This window comes from Trichechus manatus, unplaced genomic scaffold (genome assembly GCF_000243295.1).
Source record: "Trichechus manatus latirostris isolate Lorelei unplaced genomic scaffold, TriManLat1.0 scaffold00211, whole genome shotgun sequence".
Taxonomy (NCBI): domain Eukaryota; kingdom Metazoa; phylum Chordata; class Mammalia; order Sirenia; family Trichechidae; genus Trichechus; species Trichechus manatus.
Window position 1 is genome coordinate 2,287,137 of NW_004444147.1, and position 20,567 is coordinate 2,307,703.

Genomic DNA, 20,567 nt, shown 5'->3' on the forward strand with positions numbered 1-20,567 from the left:
AAGAAAAAAAAAACAAGCCCATTGCCTTCATTCCAACTCATGGTGCTCCCATATGTTGCAAAACAGAACTGTTCCATAGGGTTTTCTTGGCTATAATCTTGACAGAACCATACCAACAGGCCTTTCTACCACAGTACCACTGAGTGAGTTTGAACTGCCTGTCTTTAGGTTAGTAGTTGAGCGCAAACCATTTGTGCCACCCACAGACAACCATGAGTTGGAATTGACTCAATGGCAACAGTTGCTTTTTTTTTTTTAATCTTATGAAAGTAGATTGCTAGGCTTTTCTTCTCTGGTGCTGCTGGGTGGGTTCCAAGCACCAATCTTTTGGTTAGTAGTCAAACACAGGTTTATCCCACCCACGGACCTGTTTCTAGGTAAGTTCATCCAAACCCACTGCTCCAACCACCGTATATATTTACCATTCTTAAATCTCTGACTCCAAAATCCCACACTTAGGCTTCAGGCCAAACTAAGTAAATAAAGCTTTAACAGCTTAGTTTAATATTTTTTGGTAGCACAACATAAAGCACACTGGTGGCACAATAGTTAAGCACTTGGTTGCTAATCGAAAGGTTGCTGGTTCAAACCCACCAGCTGTGTGGCAGTCTGCTTCCATAAAGATTTATATCCTTGGAAATCCTATGGGGCAGTTCTACTCTGTCCTATTGGGTCACTATGAGTTTGAATCCACTGGAGAGCAATGGGTTTTAGCCCAACATAGGCAATGCTATTTGGGTTTTAGCACAACATAGGCAATACTACTTGCCTTGGAGACAGATTGGCGTATGTTCTGGATCAGGAATTTTTTTTATTCTGAGTTTATTTTCTCATGTCCTGTAAATGGTGACAAAAATATTTAACTTGTCACAGCCACTGTAATGATTAAATTTTAAATATAAAATATCTAGCATAGTGCTCTGCATTCTATACGTACTATTAATACAATCCATAACGCGAGATGAACACGACAAATTATAAATATCTACCTTATCCAACTAATCTGTAACTTTGTCACACCAAAATGTTAACTTCTCATCATGAGATCTCAGCCTCCATAGTGTTACTTAAGCTGAATGCGCTGACCAGCTCTGTATTATTAACTTCTTTAGACTCTCTCATACCGTCAGGGACTGGTTTAAAGTAACAATAGCCAACGCCTCCCTCCACTTTGAGGAAAACACATTTGGCAAGGCTTCTTAAAGACACAGCTCAGTTTAGCTTCGGGTTAAAACGAAAAGTGACCTTCGTCGTAAAAACTCAGTCCAAAGCTACTTTGCCCGTCTGCAGACCGCTAAAAGAAGATGGAGTAGGACCAATTCATATTTCACAAAACAGAGGCAACCATCGTTTTTATCTTTCCCGCCGACTCCTAAAGGCCCAACCGTACTCCTGTCCATCAGGCTTACGTCACTTCCGTTCGCGCATTTTAATTATGTCAGCGCGTCAGCTCTCGCGGTAACATCCGGCTCCTGGTTCCCTTTAGCAAAGATATCGCGAAATTTGTTTTACAGGTTCAAGATAGCCTCTTACCGCCACCCTCCCTCTACTTTACACCAACCTGTCCTTCCTCTCTCTTTCCCAGTCACAAAATTCTCCCCCCTCCTCCCTGGAGCCCGCGGCCCTCCCCCTGTTTCCGATTTTAGACCGGAATCGGAAGTGGGGTGGGCGGGTCCCGGCGGCGGAAAACGCAGCTGAGCAGGAGCCGGGACACGACTGTGGCCGGTGCTCCTGCCCCCGTCACGGATCGCCGGCTGGCGGAGTTGTGCGGCTCCAGACTGAAGGTCGGTCCGGAGGCGGGTAGGCACGGGTCTCCCCCGCAGTGTCCGGGTGGCAGACTCCCCGGGCCCCTTGGGCGCCGCGAGGGATCATGTCTACAGCCTCTGCCGCCTCCTCCTCCTCCTCGTCTTCGGCCGGTGAGATGATCGAAGCCCCCTCTCAGGTCCTCAACTTTGAAGAGATCGACTACAAGGAGATCGAGGTGGAAGAGGTGAGCGAGGCCCGGCACAGAGCGCCGGCTCCGGCTCGCCCCCGCTTCTGCCAGATCTCGGCTCTGAAGGCGCCTCCCCGGCGGGGTCGACCCGGGATTCCCCACAGCCCCTCGGAGACTGGGTGTGGGGGGACTCTTCGCGCTCAGCTGCTCTGAGGTAGTTCTCTCTTTTCCTCACTTCGACACTCGAGTTTGGATTTGATACTCCGGTGTCTGGATTTGGGTCACTTCAAATAGGAGGATGAGCTGGTGAGAAAGTGTGGTCCACCAGTTCTCATTTCTGTAAGTAGTAAATTCAGCAAAGACCGTGGCCGTTTCAATTCTCTAGACGTGGTGTTTTTAAAGGCTAAGGATTGTATTATATTCGATTTACATCTCAGTGCTTGGCACGTAGTGAGCGCTGAATAAATGCTTGTTAAAATAGTAGATCAAGTCGAATACAGTGTCTCCCCAGGTACTGAATGATTCTGTTTCGCCGATCATAGAGCTGTACTCGTAATATTAAACGTTCTGCCTTCAATTGGGTAATTTAGATGAATTCACAATTAGTAATGTACGCTGGTCTGTTATGAAAAGATGTTTCAAGTAGCATATTCTCTAGAGAGAACTCATGATCTCGGAGACGACTGGAGTATATCACCAGACTAGAAGTTGCTGTTAGAAAAGCTGAATCCATTTTGTGTTCTTAAATAATTTAAGATATTTTAGAGCAAGATATTTCAGTGTGCCCTTTGTATATTGCTTCTTTTCACATTCACAGAGGGGCAACTGGTAGTAAGGACTGTGAAATTTGGGAAAGTAAAATCTGTGTGTGTATATATTTTAAAGACACTTTAGAACGTATTTTTTAAAAACTTTGGTTGAAAATGGAATTTGTCGAATAGTTAACATTTATCATTTTGAAAATGCATTCATCTTTTTTTTTTATTGCATATGCCATAAAGAGCTCAGTATATCTGTGGACGTGTTAAAAAATCTCAGCATTATCTCTAATGTAAAAATCTAAAATTAATTTTAGGTAACAGCAAGCTGAAACTAGGGAGTTAATTAACGTTTACTGAATAACTATATTTTTTCCCTATTCATGTTTTGGAAGAATAATGGATTACTAAATCATACATTTTTATGACTTAAAACAACCTAGAGATCATTAAGAACAACCTCTTTTTTTTTTTTTTTTTTTAAACAAGTTAGCATAGTGAGAAAAGCAGGATCTTTGGAGTTAAGAGGAAAGTTCAGTATGTCATATACGTCATGTTAGCTATGTGGTTTAGGATACATTTCCTAACTAACCTCTTTGAGCTTTAGTTTTCTTAACTGTAAAATAAGGATAATAATTTCTATTTCATTTTATCTGTATAACAGATCCTATTAGGCAGTGTATGCAAAACACCCAACACAGTGCTTGACACGTATTACTAGGAAACTGAGTTCCAGAGAGGAACAGTGACCTCCTTTAAGATCACATGGCTAAAAGATCTGTATTTTGAAAAGAAAGGGGAATTTTTTGTGTGTGTGCTTTTTTTTTTTTCCTATTGAGGCTATGATAAATTCCTTTTCCAGAAGTGGATAGTTGATCCAGCTTTCATGGCTAACATTCTTTTTTAAGAATAAAAATAAAGTGAGTCAGTATACAAGAATTGCAGTTTTTAAATAAGCATTTACGTGTACTCGGTTTACTCAGCGGTAAACTGCTATGCTTGTAGCCTACAAATTGTTATATAATAATAACTTGTTCTTTATATTCTACCAGAGTCTTTCAGGCACTTATTTTCATTCGATTCCTACAGCAACCTTAGTTTTTGCACATTACTTTGTAAAGCTTTTTACATTCTTGCTTTATGGAAGAAAGGAAGTTACTAAGACATTTTTCATTTTGCTGCTTTTCCTCCAAAGCCATTTCACTTCTGATTAGGTGTTTATGTTTCCAAAACCCTTCTTTCAATTTAGATAATATTTCAGTCTTCCTTTGGTGTATTTAGGATATTCCTGTGGAGTACAGTTTTTTTTTTTTTAATTAAAAATTTCTTTCTAATATTAGGCAATCACCTAGTTTTGGTTTTAATTCTTTAATACTCTGTTTTTGTATTAAAGGTTGAATTAGGACCTTTCTAATGTTGAGACCATTGTATAATTTCCATCATATTCTTCATTTGCACACATTAAAACAGTGTTTACTGTAATCCAGTGTGCACCACAGGCACTCAATAACTATTTCTCAATTCAGATTCCATTTCTAGATTAAAATCGTAATAAGAGAATAGAGAAAGATGATCAGAAAGAAAAAGTATTTTATTGCCTTTTAAAGAAAAAATCATTTTATATTTCTCAAATAACAGTATAATTGAATCAGCATTATATAAACAGAACTACTAACTACATAAAAAAATACTCCAACCATAGGCCAAATATGCAACCATGTAGTAGATGCATATTTCTAAGGTATTAGCTAATTTTAATCCTTACATTCCTAATATTGTGACTCAGTAATATCAGTTTGACATTTCTTAAATGCAATTCTGTTATCAAATTATGTACATTCTCAGCCTCAGAAATCTACTTAGGTAGTACTTTTTTTCAGTCATTTAGTTTTTATCATTCTGGATCTGGGTGTAGAGAATGTTAGAATAAATTGTGAGGGATGTACATTGTAGACTAGGTTGTAAGAAGTGGTAAAGGCAGTGTGGTGCAGAGGAAAGTATATTGGACTTGGTATTTAGAAAATTTAGGTGCCGTACTGATTCTGACACAGTGTATTTCTGTAACATTGAGCAAGTCACCTAATTTTCCTGGGCCTCTGATTTCTCACGTAAAAATTGAACAAGATCATTTAAGGTCTCTTCAGTTCTAAAATGAAAATACGATCAGTGTTTCCAGTGTTTATGCTGTTTCCACAGTCAGCTTAGAAGTTCTTTGAGGACAGTTATGATCTCCCATGGAATGTAGTTGTGACCAGTTAATCCTGGGTAGACAAGGCAAATGATATCCCCATTTTACACATATGGGTGTGTGGTCATAGAATTGGATTTGCCAGAAGCCACATGCCTAAGTAAATTGTAGCACTGGGTATTGGATTTGAGATGTCTCACTTTTGAGTCAGTTGCTCTTTCCACTGGATTTACAGTGTTGCTTTAGTTCTTTCGGAAGTGCTTTGTAACCAAACTTTATTCTGGGAATGAGGAAACAAAAATACTGGTTTTCTTGATGGTATTTGGTCCTGAGCATTTAATAAACTTTCTCCTCTGCACAGTACTGCTGAGATACTGTAGAAGATGAATAGAAGAATCCTAGGAGTCTCTCCTTTAAAACATTCAGCATGTTGTGACAGTAGAACAAACACAAAACAGTTAATAATTACGTGTTTAGAACCACAAATTTAAAATTGTGAATATTGTAAATGAGTACTTAAGTCATAATTTGAAAGTAGGGTTAGTTCGAGAAGGCCTCATTGTGTGGGGAAGAGTTTTAAACTAGGTTTTGAATAAGATGAGCATCATAGGTTGGGGAAAGCACTAAGATGAATTAGTCTTTGTTCCTGTGCCTAAAACAGGGCTTTGAACCGGTTTGTTTCTGTTTGACCTTCTGCTGAAACTTTGCTTTTCAGCAAGTTCCCAGGTGATGCTAACGCTGCTGTTTAGGGACCAATTCTGAGAACCACTAGTAGAACCACTAGTAGAGCCATGGTTCTCAAAATTTATCGTACCTAAGAATCACCTGGGGATCTTGTTTAAAATGTAGATTCTGATTCAGTATATGGGGGGGGGATTCTCAGCAGGGTGTCAAATCAGACTGAACCGGTTTGAAGCCCTGGCTTAAAATGCTCTTCCTCCAGAACTTCACATGGTTGGCTCCTTCACAGCATTCAAGTCCCGTCTCAAATGTCACCTCCTTAGAGAAGCTTTCCCTGAGCAACCTAGATCTTTGTCACTTCTTTATCCTGCATGGTACTTACCAGTAACTAAATGTGTTACATGTACCTCTCTAGCAGAATGTAAAATGCTTCATTCACCGCTGTAACCCAATGCTTAGCACATAAAAGTTTCTCTATAAATATTTTCTGAATGAGTAAATGGAGTTATAGCATAATTGTGAGAATTTAGTGTCCATCTGGTTCTCTTAGATTACCGGAGGAGTTGAGATGAGGTGTGTGATTTGGTTAAGGCAGCATTTACAGTAGAACCAAGATCTGGTTCTCATTTCATTGTTGATTTCTGTTACACTCCAATATACTTTGCAAATACTTTTGTTTAATCCAAAAAAAAAAAAAAAAACCCAAACCTGTTGCCGTCAAGTGATGCCAGCTAGCGGGTAAAAAAAAATGCTGTAAAGGCCAGATGCTGTGAGTCAGCCAAGTATTGGTGGACCTGTACTAGAGTACTTGTCATGGTTTGAATTATGTCCCCTAAAAAAATGTGTATATCAGTTTGGCTGGGCCATGATTCCTGGTGCTGTGTGATTTTCCTATATGTTGTAAATCCTGCCTCTATGATGTTAATGAGGGAGGATGGGTGGCAGTTGTGTTAGTAAGGCGGGACTGGATCTACAAGACTGGATTGTGTCCTGAGGCAATCTCTTGAGATATAAAGACAGAAGTGAGCAGTGAGACAAGGGGACCTCATACCATCAAGAAAACAGTGCTGGGAGCAGAGCGCATGTGTCCTTTGGACCAGGGTCCCTGTGCCGAGAAGCTCCTATTCCAGGGGAACACTGATGAGAAGGCCGACAGCGAGAGAAAGACTTCCCCTGAAGGTGACGCCCTGAATTTGGACCTTTAGCCTACTTTGACTGTGAAGAAATAAACTTCTCTTTGTTACAACCATCCACTTGTGGTATTTCTGTTATGGCAGCGCTAAGTGACTAAGACAGTACTAAAAAGACCCTATTTGCCATGGTTGTTTTTTAAAAGGGAGCCCCACAGTGTTGACCTCAAATATTGCGTATGAGCAAGGCTACAATATTGGACATGTTTAATGATGGCAGCCTTTATATATATATTTTTAAGCGCCATTATCTATGCAAAGGTTTTATTTTAAAGGCTAAAATACACTAAAAAACCCGTTGCCATCGAGTCAATTCTGACTCATAGCAACCCTATAGGACAGAGTAGAACTGCCCCATAGGGTTTCCAAGGAGCGCCTGGTGGATTTGAACTACCGATCTTTTTGTTAACAGCCATAGCACTTAACCACTATGTCACCAGCGTTTCCAAAATACACTAGGAAGGGGAAATATAGATAAGAACTTTGGTAGTGATATATATTTTGTAGGTTTAGGTTATAAATATATGGTCAACTTATAATAGAAAAAAAAATCTAATTTATAGTGGGCACAATAAATGCATCCATAGATTTGTTAGTATTTTGTTGGTATTTACTTTTGGATATTCAGATTATCAATAAACTCTTCCATGTGAGACTTAGTGACCATTGGTTTCAGTAGAAATCTGGAATGTTTATTACAATGAAGAGGTAGCCACAGAGAGAACTTTTATGTTATACATATGTAGTTAAAAGATAGCATGGGCATATTATTTTAAAGAAAGGTCTGTTAATCACGTCTGTGGCAAGCTTTAAAAGACTACATGAAAAATTAGAAGGAAAGTTCAAATAATCTAAGCTATACTTTTGTGTTATCAAGTCTGTCTCGTCAGCAGATGGCAGTTCCACTCTGCCACAGTTTATTAATAGATATTGAAGTTCTGAAATAGTTGGAGGCCCCAAGTCCTAACTAATAAATATAAGATCTATGCTTGTTTTGTCATATTCCAAATTTCTAGCTGGAGCGATGGCACCGTAGCCAGGGTCCATTCACTTAGTCCACAGAACAGGGCCAAACCAAACTGACAGCTATAGTTACTGAACTAAAAATAACATGAATTGGGGATAATTAAGAAGAATTATTTAATAATAAATTAAAAGAGCACAAAGACATACATTATCTTCCATTTAGTGTACATTAGTTTTGGTTGTTATTGGGTTTTTTTGTTTGTTTTTAAATAATGACTTGGATGAAGAGAGAGAGTAGTCCTCCGTCCTAAGGAAATTAGTTTTTAAAGGAATTATTTTCATTAAACTAAATTTTTTTAAAAAGCCAGAAAACAAATTTTGATTTTGGTTTCTGTGTTGTTCAGTACAAATAATATGGAAATACTCTACACTCTATCTTCCATAATTTTTGTTACATTTTTTATAAAAAATTATATCTGTTTTACTGTATTAGGGACTTAAGTTATAGACCCAAAATCAAGAAGGCTAAGCCATGTGGGGGAAAAATAATGATAGTGGTGTGGGGGAGGGTGCATAACAAAAGGGAACTAATCTGAAAACATAAATTTAGAAGCAAATATTTCTTAAGTTGACGTTTTTCTGTTTTAAAAGCAAAGCCCCCTTTGCATTCCTCTGTTCTTCTATTTTTACAGATGAGAGACAGTGAAGAATATCTGAAATATTTATTTCTGTGTTCACCATTTTAGATGGGTGTGTTTGATGGAGGGCAATACTTGTAACTTGGATGTGTGCCCTTTTAATGCTCTTGGTGAAAGTTGATCTTTAGGGAAAACAGTTTTTTAAAATAATTATTAAACGATAATGTATCAAAGAAGCTACATTATATTATTCAGGTATGAATGCAGTCCAAAAAGCATACTTAATTTGTGAACTTGAATTAGAAATTTGATTTTAAGTAAGAAGTGGCTTTTTTTTTTTCTGTATTTTATAGTTTGAATATTAGTTTTTCATTATTTACCTCAGTTCCTATGAATCTACCGTGTGTCAAGAAAAACACTGGGTTACTTTCTGTAGCTTGTAACATTGCCTTATTCTTTTTCTGATCATGTATACAATCCCCTTACGTGTTTAGGCTTGGCTTTCAGAGTCCAGGCATGCTAATTACTCTCTATCTGATCTCCCCCACCATTTTATATTCTTGATTAATGCAAAAAGTAAATTTGTTACCAAGATACTAATATTGGGAACATTTTCTTAAAAGCATATGTGATATTAAAAATGATCCATATGTGAGTAAACCCTATGCTGGTAATAGTTTTGCCCATCAGCAGAGGATCATCTTAACACTGCCAGCCTGAGAGAGAGCTAGAGAACAGGTAATAATGGCGTTTCCTTCTTCACTAGTGAGTCCTGTAAGGCTGTGGACTCCATGCGATTATCTATCTCCCAGCACTTTGTTTTGTATACTCGTAGTTTTGAGTTTGTTTGGGTGTGTGTAATAGCTTATGTGCATTATAAAACATACAGAAATAGATATTTTAAAATTTTAAGTGATGAAATAACAGCAAAACTTAAGTTACTGCTCCATACTATCATTTGATTATGGCTTAAGGTACAGTAACTACTTAGAGCAAGGTTCATTGCTGATGATAGTAAATGTGAAGACATATTTCAAATTACCTTTCTTGATAAGTTTGAATTTTTTGGGTTAACATCTTAGATCTGATTAGCTTGTTGTTTTTAACTCATAATGTGGCTGTTGACAAAGTTAATTCTGGAATAGAAAACTTAAAGCCTGCCATTTTCTTGTTAACTTGTGCTAGCATTATTACAATTACCTTCAGTATTGCAGTTCCTTCCTAAAAATCTCTTCATGCCGCTTTCCATACTGTAAGGATTGGTTTACAGGCAGTCCCTGGGTTATGAACGTCCAACTTAAGTACAACCTGTAATTTAGAACCAACCCCATAAAGCCTATTACAGACAGTCCCCAGGTTACAAATGAGATCTGTTCCTAACTCTATCTTTAAGTCAGATTTGTAGGTAATTTGGAACGGGTGCATATGGTTCTTATTTTAGCCTTACTTTAGTGCAATAAAAAGCTCAAAGTCTTTTCAGTGATTTAAAAGCTGCACATGCAGCAGGTGAAGGTGATTGTGGTGAAGAATTTGTTGCGAGTAGGAGTTGGTTCAGTCGTTTCAAAAGTGAGGGCAAATTTACATAACATTGAAGGGCAAGTATGAGTTGTCCCAAAGTCTGATGTTCGTATCCCGGGGACTGCCTGTATATACCAAGACAAACATTTGATTAACGGACATTAGATACAAACCGTACCTAACTGTTCAAACTTACGTACAAATTTAACTTAAAGACAGATTTAGGAATGGAACTCATTTGTAATCTGGTGATTGCCTGTAGTTAAAATGTGATAATATGATCTGTAAAACTGCTTAGCCAAGGTCAAGTAAACTGCACATATGCTGAAAGTAAGGGACAGATAATGGGGTCAGCATTTGATGTTGGACTTAAGGTGCCTGTAGACCATCCAGGGAAAAAATGCAGTTTTAAATATGCCTTGAGCTGGACAGAAAGATCCGGACAGGAGAGAAGGATTTAAGAGTATGAAGCCATGAGATGACACATGAGAATACATGGAGAAAGAAAAGTACCAAGGATAGAACCCTAGGAAGCATCAACGCTAAGATTTGGACAGAGGTAGAAGGGCAGTGAAGGAGGCTGAGATAGATTGTTTCTTAATTCTCTGTTGGTAGCATTCTGGTTGTTTCTCATTATTTGTTACTGCTCCTATAAACCTACATGAGCAGTCTTTTCATACCTGTCTGATTAATGCTTAGACTAAATCCCTGGAAGTAGTATTGCTGGATCAAAATGAATGCACATATTTAAGACTTATCTCGATACATTTTGCCAAATTATACTGAAATTTAAAACTGCTTTTCATCTCACTGAAAACCTGAATGTTGTTATTTTAATTGCCATTTCTTTGAATATAAAGGGGTCAGCATCTTTCGTATGCTTATTGGCTGTTTGTATTTCTTTTATGATCAGTCTTTTTGTTTACTTCTTTTTTGGCTTGGCTTTTTTTTCTTTGCCTTTTTTTTTTTTTTGCTTTTTATTCATTTATTAGAACTCTATACATTGCAAATATTTTTTACTGCTTGTCATTTGACTTTTTATTTTGAAATAATGGATTTCATAGAAAAACTTTACATTGTTTTATAATTAAATCTGAACTTTTTTCCTTTAACTTCTGCGTTTTGTGTCAAGCTTAGAACGTCCTTTCCTACCCCTGGTTATAACAGATGTCTGCTGTCATAGCAACCCTCTATGTCAGAGTAGAACTGCCCCATAGTTTCCTACGCTGTAACCTTTACAGGAGCAGATCGCCAGGTCTTTTCTCCCATGGAGCTGCCAGTGGATTCAAACCACTAACCTTTCAGCTAACAGCCAGGTGTTTAACCATTGCACCACCAGGGCTCCTTGATTATGACAATAGTCACCAGTATTTTCTTCTTGAATTCTCATGGTTTTAGGTATTGCATTTAAATAATTCACTTGTAATTTTTCAGTGTAAGGTAAAGAAAATTTTGTTTTCTTCAAATCGTCAGGCATATAGTCCAACTTTTTTTTATAAAATAATCCATCTCTCTGTTTTGAAATGGTTCTGGGTTGAGCTAGAAGGTTCTTCCACTCTGCGTGGTATCAGTGGGGCTGCAGTCATCTGGGGAGCCTAATTGGGCTGGAACATTCGAGATGGCTCACTCATGTCTGGCAAGGTGGTGCTGGCTGACTGTTGAAGCTTGCTAGGGCTGTCAACCAAGTGTTTGGTTGTCCTCTATGTGGTTTTTTCATGTTGCTTGGGCTTCTTACAGTGTGGGGGCTGCGTTTCAAGAGGAAGGAGGAGAAAACTGCTAGGCTTCTTGAGGCCTGGTTTTGGAAGTCCCAAAACAGTGCTTCTACTGCATTCTCTTGAGCAAAGCATCATGGGGTAGCCCAATTCAGGGGAAGGTGAAGTAAACTCTGCTTCTCAGTTGAAGAATGGCATGCACAGACAGGCAGAAAAGCAATTGATGGTGGCCATCTTTGGAAATTGTCTACCATGAGCCATTTGCTGACTCAAATTCACTGTTATTTCACAAAGGATATTAACCAAAAACCAAACCCGTTGCTGTCGAGTTGATTCTGACTCCTAGTGACCCTGTAGGACAGAGTAGAACTGCCCTATAGGGTTTCCAAGGAGCGAGTGGTGGATTCGAACTGCCAACCTTTTGGTTAGCAGCCAAAGGATATTAGATCTTTTTATTTTTTTATTTATTTTAATTTTTTTATTGCACTTCAGGTGAAGGTTTACAGAACTAATAGATTCTTCTGAAACAGTAGTACACATGTTGTTTTATGACGTTGGTTAATGCCACGACATGTCAACCCTCTCCCTTCTCGACCTTTTTTTTTTCTTTTTTTGGTGAAAATATACATAGCCAAAGATACACCATTTCAAAAATTTCTACATGCACAGTTCAGTGACATTGACTGCGCTCTTCCAATTGTGCTGCTATTCTCACTTTGGATGAAGGTTTACAGAACAAAATAGTTTCTCATTAAACATTTAGTACACGTTGCCCTCTGACAATGGTTAACAACCTCACAACACGTCAACACTATCGTTACTCAACTTTGGGTTCCCTGTCACCAGCTTTCCTGTCCCCTACTGCCTTCTAGTCCTTGTCCCTGAACTGCTGTGCCTCATTAGTCGCATTTGGTTTTATGGGGCTGTCCATTCCCTGGCTGAACAGTGAACCTTGGAAGTGACTTCACCACTGAGCTGAAAGGATGTCTGGGGGCCATACTCTCGGGGTTTCTCCAGTCTCCTTTAGGCCAGTAAATCTGGTCTTTTTTTTGTGAGTTGGAATTTTGTTCTACATCCTTCTCCAGCTCTGTCCACAACCCTCTGTTGTGATCCTGGTCACAGCAGGGCACCATCTAGCTGTACTGGACTCAGTCTGGTGGAGGCCTTGGTAGCTGTGTTCCATTAGTCCTTTGGACTAATCTTTTCCTTGTATCCTGTTCTCTTCACTCTCCCTTGCTCCCAAAGGGATGAGACCAGTGGAGTATCTTAGATGGCTGCTCACAGGCTTTTAAGACCCCAGATGCTACTCACCAAGGTAGAATGTAGAACATTGTCTTTATAAACTGTGTTATGCCAATTGAGCTAGATGTTCCCCGAGACCATGATCCCCACAGCCCTATTAGATCTTTTTAAAAATCCCTTCTAAGCAGTTAAAAGTCTAATTTGATTGTAACCTTTTGAAAAGATAGTTGGTAATTTTATCATGCTATTTCTGAGTATTTTCTAATGCTTCCTGTTTACAAAGCACTGGACCAAATGCTGTGTAACTATTCATTAACACAGGCCTAGTAAGACCTCTATTTTTGTCATCAGTGGAATATCTGAAAACTGACTCTGGTTTACTAGTTACATGATCTTGGATTGATAACTTCAGTTCTAGGAGCCTTGGTTTTCTCCTCTATAAGGGGCGTAAAAAAAATCTTATATATTCACAGAGCTTGATTATCATGTTTATAAAAATGCTTGTTAAGTGGTAATATATTGTTAAATAAGTATAAGATTGTGTTGTTATTGTTATATACAAAAAAATAAAATTGCCTTCTTTAAAGCGTTATTTCTTGAAGAAAGGTGTGAGGAGGATATTGGAATGCCCAAGGGTACTCATTTTCATTCTATATAGCACCTTCTGCCAACCCTAATTCCCAGGTAGTCAAGGGGTGAGGGCAAAATATAGCCTGAAAAAACTTTCCCATCAATATATCATCTAATTATTCTTTTACGCAGTCTGTTACGGATATGTGTATATGCAAATATTTTTGTTTATGCACGTAACTTCATGTTTCTATTTCCCTATTTATTTTTGGAGGTTGTACAGAAAGGTTTAACTATCTCTCTATAACAGATGGCAGCTTGGTTATGAATCCTCCCTCCTTTCAACTCAGTAACCAAGAAGAAACCAAATCCCTTGCCGTCAAGTCTATTCCAACTCATAGCAACCCTATAGGACAGGCTAGAACTGCCCCATAGAGTTTCCAAGGAGCAGATGGTGGATTCAAACTGCCGATCTTTTGGTTAGCAGCCGAGCTTTTAACCACTGCGCCATCAGGGCTGCTTCAACTCAGTAGAGAAGACTATTTGATCTTGCCACACATCGAGCATTAGAGTCACCTAGAGGGCTTTTAAAACACAAATTGCTGGGCCCCACCCCCAGACTCAGTAATTCTGGTTGGAGACGGAATTTTCATTTCTCACAAGTTCCTAGGTTACCCTGATGCTTCTCACCCAAGGACCACACTTTGAGAACAACTGTGTTAATGCTTTTTGGATCTTGTATCTACTTTCTTCTTTTTTTATTTCTTTTTTACAGTTGCAAAAATATATGTAACCTAACATTTGTCAATTCAGCATTTTTCAGATACATAATTTAGTGATATAAAACTTTCTTTTGTCTTCTGTGACACTCTCCTGGTTTGCCGCGTCGTTAATTGTTCTGCTCGGCACACATGGAGTTGCTGTGAGTCGGAGTCGACCAATGGCAACTAACAACAACAACCATCAACCTTGTCCTCACAGCTATTGTTTCCTCACTGAGCTCCCTATTTATATACTCTAGCCCCCCTACAATCCATTCCTCTTTTCAGAGCTAGAATGATTTTTTTTTTTTAATGTAAATCACATAACATCTTTCCTTCCTGAAAACCCAAAACTTCCCTTAAAACTCCCTTAAAAATTGCTTCCCATTGCACTTAGCCTGCAACGTATACTTCTTTTCATTGGTGTATACCTTTCAGGATCTGGCCTCTGTCTCTCCAGGCTTGTCTTGCATCATTCTTCCTTTCTTCCCACTGCACCAGCCTCACCAAGCTCTCCAGGCATTTCTTTAGGTCATCACCAAACTGTCACCTTTCTTAGTGAGGCTTTTCTGAGTACCCTGTCTAAAATTGTGTGTGGGGTGGGAGAGTGTGTGCGCAAGCACACACACACACATACGTACACAATTATGCTCCTTTTTAGTATGTATGTCATTTTCTAAAATTTTTTTTTCTTATGTGTCTTGCTTATTTATTTGTCTCTCTTTATGAGAATATAATCAATTAGAGCAAGAATTTTGGTCTCTTTTGTTCACTGATACATCTTCAGTGCCCAGAACAGCATGTAGCCCAAAGATGAGGCTCAAATATTGTTTTAATAAAGAAATAAAGGGTTTTTGTTTTGTTTTTAGTTTTCCCTAAAAGCTTTTTCATTGATTGTTTCTTCTCCCCCATCTTTGGTTGGTTTCTGCTGTCATTCAAATATCAGGTTAGTTGCCTCCACACATAGCCTTCCTATACTACCCAGCCTCAAGTTGCCACCAGTCTTTTTCATATTATCCTATTGGGCTTTTTTTTAAACAATCTGATAGTTTTCTTATTCATCTTTTGGTCTGTCTATTCATTGTCTCTTTTCCTCCGCTTACCCCCAGTTGAGGGAGGTTCTGTAGCCTCCATCATGCTCTCTCATCTTTCATTCTCTTCCTTCTCATTTTCATATCATCCTGTTGAGCTTTTTTTTTTTTAAACAATCTACTATTTTTCTTACTCATTTTCTGTCCCCATGGTTTTAAGTAGAATGCTCAGGGTCAGCCATTACTTCATCACTAGGTGGCACTTGTGCATCATGAACAGTCATATGTACCTGTTATAGTTTTTGTTACAAGTGCATGATCCACAAATATAGATAATATTTGCAATCCCTGCATGGACAGTTGAGAATCAGTATACCTGAGAATAGGTAAATGAAACAAGAGGAATCCTTCTAAGTATCCGTTATTTTGATGTATTTGTAAATACACAGTTGAAGAGTATATTCAAATTATTTCATAATCTTTATTTCATAGTTAATAGTAATGTCAACAGGTAGGCTTGTCTCCATGCATATCTTCTTAGCCTAATGTTGGCATAAAGTTGAATTTTGTTTTGAGGTCTGTTTGAGGTTCACCTTAGTCCATCTTGAAAGAAATGAATACATACTCCTTACACTAATTCATAGCCAACTCTAAGCACTTATTCTTTTGTAATACTTAAGAAAACACCTAGTATTAACCTGTGAGCCCTATAGATATTCACTGAGGAAAATGTGATTATCTCCTTTGGAACTGATTTTGAGAAAACTGAAGCTTAAAGACATTTAACTTACCCAGCATTAATATCTAATAGGTGGGCAGACCCGATATTGAAACTCAAGTCTTTTGGGTTCTAAAACATGGACGGGCAGTTCTTCCCATTGTCCTAATGCCAATACCTATTCATGATATAGGTTGACAGGTAACTGACTGACAAGTACAAGTGACTGATGTTGGTTCTTTTTCTCTTATGACAGGTGTGGAGGGTTAGGGTAGGAGGATCCATGGCATTCAGGGATAGGTAGGGTAAAAAGGCAAGCACCAAAGGAAAGATTACGTGCCAGAGATTTTGGCCTACTTTGCAGTTTTTCCTAGGGCAAGCCCAGTTTCCTTTTAATCAAGGACAGACAGAAGCTGAATGTAGAAGTCTTTTGGTCATTACATACTGTAGGTTTCAAACCTGTCTTCCCTGAATGCTTACTGGCTGTGGGATCTTGGGCAAGTTATAACTGTGTGCGTCAGGTTCCTCACCTCTAAAATGGGGAGAGTTAAATGTGTTAATACATGAAAGGCACATAGAGCAGTTCCTGGTACATGATAAGCATTCAGTAAGTATTAGCAGTTTGGATGGCTTTATGGATTGAGCAATGTGGGAAATGTCCATAGTGCTGTGTGTGATTTCTGAAGTGGAATATGAGCTGTAGCAGAGGGACCATACTTCCCAGTTTGTGACTACTGTCCTGACATAGTTTCTACTAGCATCCCTACTTAACTCTCCAGAGTGTCCTGATTTAGATAATAAATTATTTGATCACTCTAGCTGTTGCCAACTTTGTTATAGAAGAGTTTTATGCCAGGGATTTATTCATGTAAGTTTATCTAAACAACACTCATCCAAGGGAAGACATAACTGCCACCTTCTGATATATGAAGAATTTTATATGTGTTGTGAATTAGGAACACTAACCTTCTGGTGTTAGACTGCCTGGCATCAAACCTCACTCCACCATTTAACTAGCTATCTGGCCTTGGGCAAGTTAGTTTACTTCTTTAAACCTAGGTACTTCATCCATAAGATGAGGATAATTTTATACCTGCCTCCTAAGGCTGTGTAAATGAGGTAATGTATGTAAAGCATTTAGTTCAGTGTTTGCTGCATAGAAAGTACATAATAAATGAGAGGTAAAAGGATCCCTGGTGGCGCTGCAGTTAAGCACTGGGCTGCAAACTGAAAGGTTGGGTTTGAACCCATACAGCGGCTCCATGAGTGAAAGACCTGGTGATCTGCTTCCATAAAGATTACAGCCTAAGAAACCCTATGTGGCAGTTCTACTCTGTCCTATAGGGTCGTTATGAGTCGTAATCGACTCAGCGGCACACAGCAACAACAACATTTACCCGTCAGTTAGCTTCAACAATAGTATAATACATGGCCAATTTTTTAAATAACTTTATTGAGATATATTTTATGTATCATAAAATTCATTCATTTGAAGTATACAGTTCAGTGAATTTTAGCAGATTTTCCGAGTTGGGTAGCCATTACCATAAACAAGTTCTTGAATATTTCTCTATGGCAACTGGTTTTTCAACTGGTTTGTTGGGATTTTTACTACCCTCAGCCCCAGGCAACGACTGATATACTTTTTGTCTCTATAGACAAAACTTTTGTCTCAAAATTTACCTTTTCTGTACATTTTATACAAATGAAATCATGCAATATGTGTGGTTTCTTGTGTCTGACTTCTTTCACTTAGCATAATATTTTTGAGGTTCATCCGTGTTGTAGCATGTACTCGTAGTTTGCATCTTCTTTTTTTGACCAAATAAGATTCCATTGTAAAAATATATTGCATTTTATCTGTCCTTCACTATAGCCAATGTTTTTTCATCTGCATTTTCATGCTTTCCTCTCCAACCTTTATCCCTACTGAATTATTCAAAAGCCATTTTTAATTTCTTAGATGTGATAGTGTGAAACATTTATTGTATTTTCCTGCTTTTTATTTTTATTTTTCTAAAGCATCTTCTCTCTTCTCATTCATCTTGCCTGTTTCCTTTTCTGCATTTAACAAATTGCTTTACTGTGTTTTTTCCTTGATGAGTCTTTTTTCTTTGCTGTTTACAGTTTTGGTTGAGAATGAGGAGGTGTCTAGACCATAAACTTTTCGAGGATAGGGACTACACACACTCCTCGCTTATCAGCATGATTAGGTTCTAAAGACCAAGTCATCATGCGAAAATTGGGATTATACGAAAATGGAGGATGGCTACATCATTACATGACTGCCAAACTGCATCATTATATAACTGGCAAACCACTGAGAATCGTGGCCCAGCCAAGCTGACCCATAGCCTTTACCATGACAGCCAGCATTACTCTCCTCGCATCTCAATTCTCTTTATTACCAGATATACATCATTAATGCGCAGAATAGTCAGATAGTAGATTTTTTTGTCATTAATGCAAAAAGTCAGATAACAAGATAGTCGGTAAGTGAGGGGTAGGCGTAGTGTGCATTTTGTCATCTTCTATGTTGAAAATTTGTACATTCTCAGTGACAAATCCAGATATTGATGATTTCTTAAATTTTCTTTGGTAAGTCCTTCAGACTGGCCTCAGTATTATATCTTGGGCTGATCTATTTGTTTCTGATTCTCATGATTTTTTTTAACTCAGGTTGTTGGAAGAGGAGCCTTTGGAGTAGTCTGCAAAGCTAAATGGAGAGCAAAAGATGTTGCTATTAAACAAATTGAAAGTGAGTCTGAGAGGAAAGCGTTTATTGTAGAGGTAAGTTGAAATGTCATTTTTGGTAGTTCTTCTCATAAGTTACTCTGTGAATTTAATATTTTTAAAAAGATTGTTTTCCAGTTGTCATTTATCTGTATACCTGAATATTAACAGTTTAAACCAAAGGTAATGCCACTGGAACATTTTCTCATTCACACTGTTAGTTCTGATTAAAAATTAAGAAAAAGAAGACAACTACATAAGTGAATTCATTCCTAAATTAAAATAAAATCTCATCCATGTAATTCAGATTTATTTCAAGACCTAGAATTTCTATTTTAAAATAGAAAAGAAATGGTAGCCTCTCCCATTGTCTAAAATTAAGAAATTGTATGCATTTATTTTTACCTGAATATTTTTAGAAATTCAATTGAGATTAAAGAAAAAATAATTTCAAATTTAGTTTTTCTCATTTAGCATGAAAATTTACAATTCACTTCTCTTTCTAATTTGATAATGAAGGAAAATTCAGTAATCATGGTATTATTGTATTATCAGATTTATTCCTTTATTTGTTATTTTTACATTGGATCGCCATATGTGATTAAATCAATATTTCGACCTCATTTTAACCTTTTGACCAATGGATAATTGACCTTTTACCTTATAAGCCTTTGGAATTTGTATCTATGTTTTCATTTAATAATAATTTCAAAATATATTTCATGACTTTTTATGTGCAGTATGGAGAAATGAGAATTTGTTTATGATATGATCAAGTGAATTTATAATTAGTTGAATGAGTTGAGAAATACTATGAATGGTTTGATGTCATCATGAAGAAAAATGATGTCTGGTAGTGTGCTCCAGAGTCTGGCCTCAGCCTTACCTTATTCAACATTTTTATGATTTAGATAGGATCAAAAATCATATATATTGGCAGTTTCACAAAGCTAGGTGAAATAGCATATGTGTTAGTTGAAGGAATCAAGAGACAAAAGATCATTATAGCTTGGGAAAAAAATTTTTTAATCATGGCTATGCATCCATATAATTTAAGTAGTCAAAATGTTTTCCAAGGGTTCTTACCAAGACATTTCAGTCCCCTATACCTTCTCCTACCAAATTTTCTGCTTCCTGGAGACAACTTCACCACTTCTTTGTCAGTTTGTCATACTGTAGTGCCTTGCATATTGCTGTAAAGCTAGATTGGGCATTGGGCAAATCAGTGGCAAGAAACCTCTTTAAAGTGTTAAAAAGGAGAGATGTCACTTTGAGGACTAAGGTGCACCTGGCCTAAGCCATGGTATTTTCAATTGCCTCATATGCATCCGAAAGCTGGACAATGAATAAGGAAGACAGAAGAATTGACTCCTTTGAATTATGATGTTGGAAAAGAATATTGAATATACTATGGACTGCCAGAGGAATGAGCAAATCTGTCTTGGAAGAAGTATAGCCAGAATGCTCCTTAGAAGCAAGGATGTTGAGACTTCCTCTCACGTACTTTGGACATGTTATCAGGAGGGACTAGTCCCTGGAGAAGGATATCATGCTTGGTAAAGTAGAGGGTTAGCGAAAAAGAGGAAGACCCTTAATGAGATGGACTGACAGAGCGGCTGCAACAGTGGGCTCCAGCATAGCAACAATTGTGAGGATGGCGAAGTACAGGGCAGTGTTTTGTTCTGTTGTACATAGGGTCGCTATGAGTCGGAACCGACTTGACAGCACCTAGCAACAACAGCAACAGATATTAGACTTCTGGACTGGTTCTATAATTTTCTGCCTATAATTTTTTAATCTTTTTTACTCTCTTTCTTTTCTCTCTCTTTGTCTTTTTGGTCTACTTTCAGTAAGATTTTCTTACACACTTCAAATGAGTTTTAAATGTTTTGTGTTTTAAATTCCTATGTTCTTTATTTATTTATAAT

General features: G+C 37.8%; 1 protein-coding gene across 8 annotated transcripts in view; it reads left to right on the top strand.

Annotated features, from left to right (window-relative positions):
* The first annotated feature begins 1,445 nt into the window (after nt 1-1,445).
* MAP3K7 (mitogen-activated protein kinase kinase kinase 7) overlaps nt 1,446-20,567 on the top strand; it is a 93,869-nt gene continuing 74,747 nt past the window's right edge. For 2 of the 8 annotated variants that reach the window (XM_023742478.1, XM_023742479.1), the window contains exon 1: nt 14,125-18,696. Coding sequence is in view for 2 of the 8 variants with exons in the window: in XM_004388412.2 (XP_004388469.1) it covers nt 1,871-1,990; nt 18,586-18,696 (231 nt within the window). In the remaining 6 variants the exon portion in view is untranslated. Of the gene's footprint in view, nt 1,991-2,023; nt 2,148-14,124; nt 18,697-20,567 lie in introns of those variants that run through there. The other 6 variants (XM_004388412.2, XM_004388413.2, XM_023742477.1 and 3 more) reach the window with 6 other exon arrangements.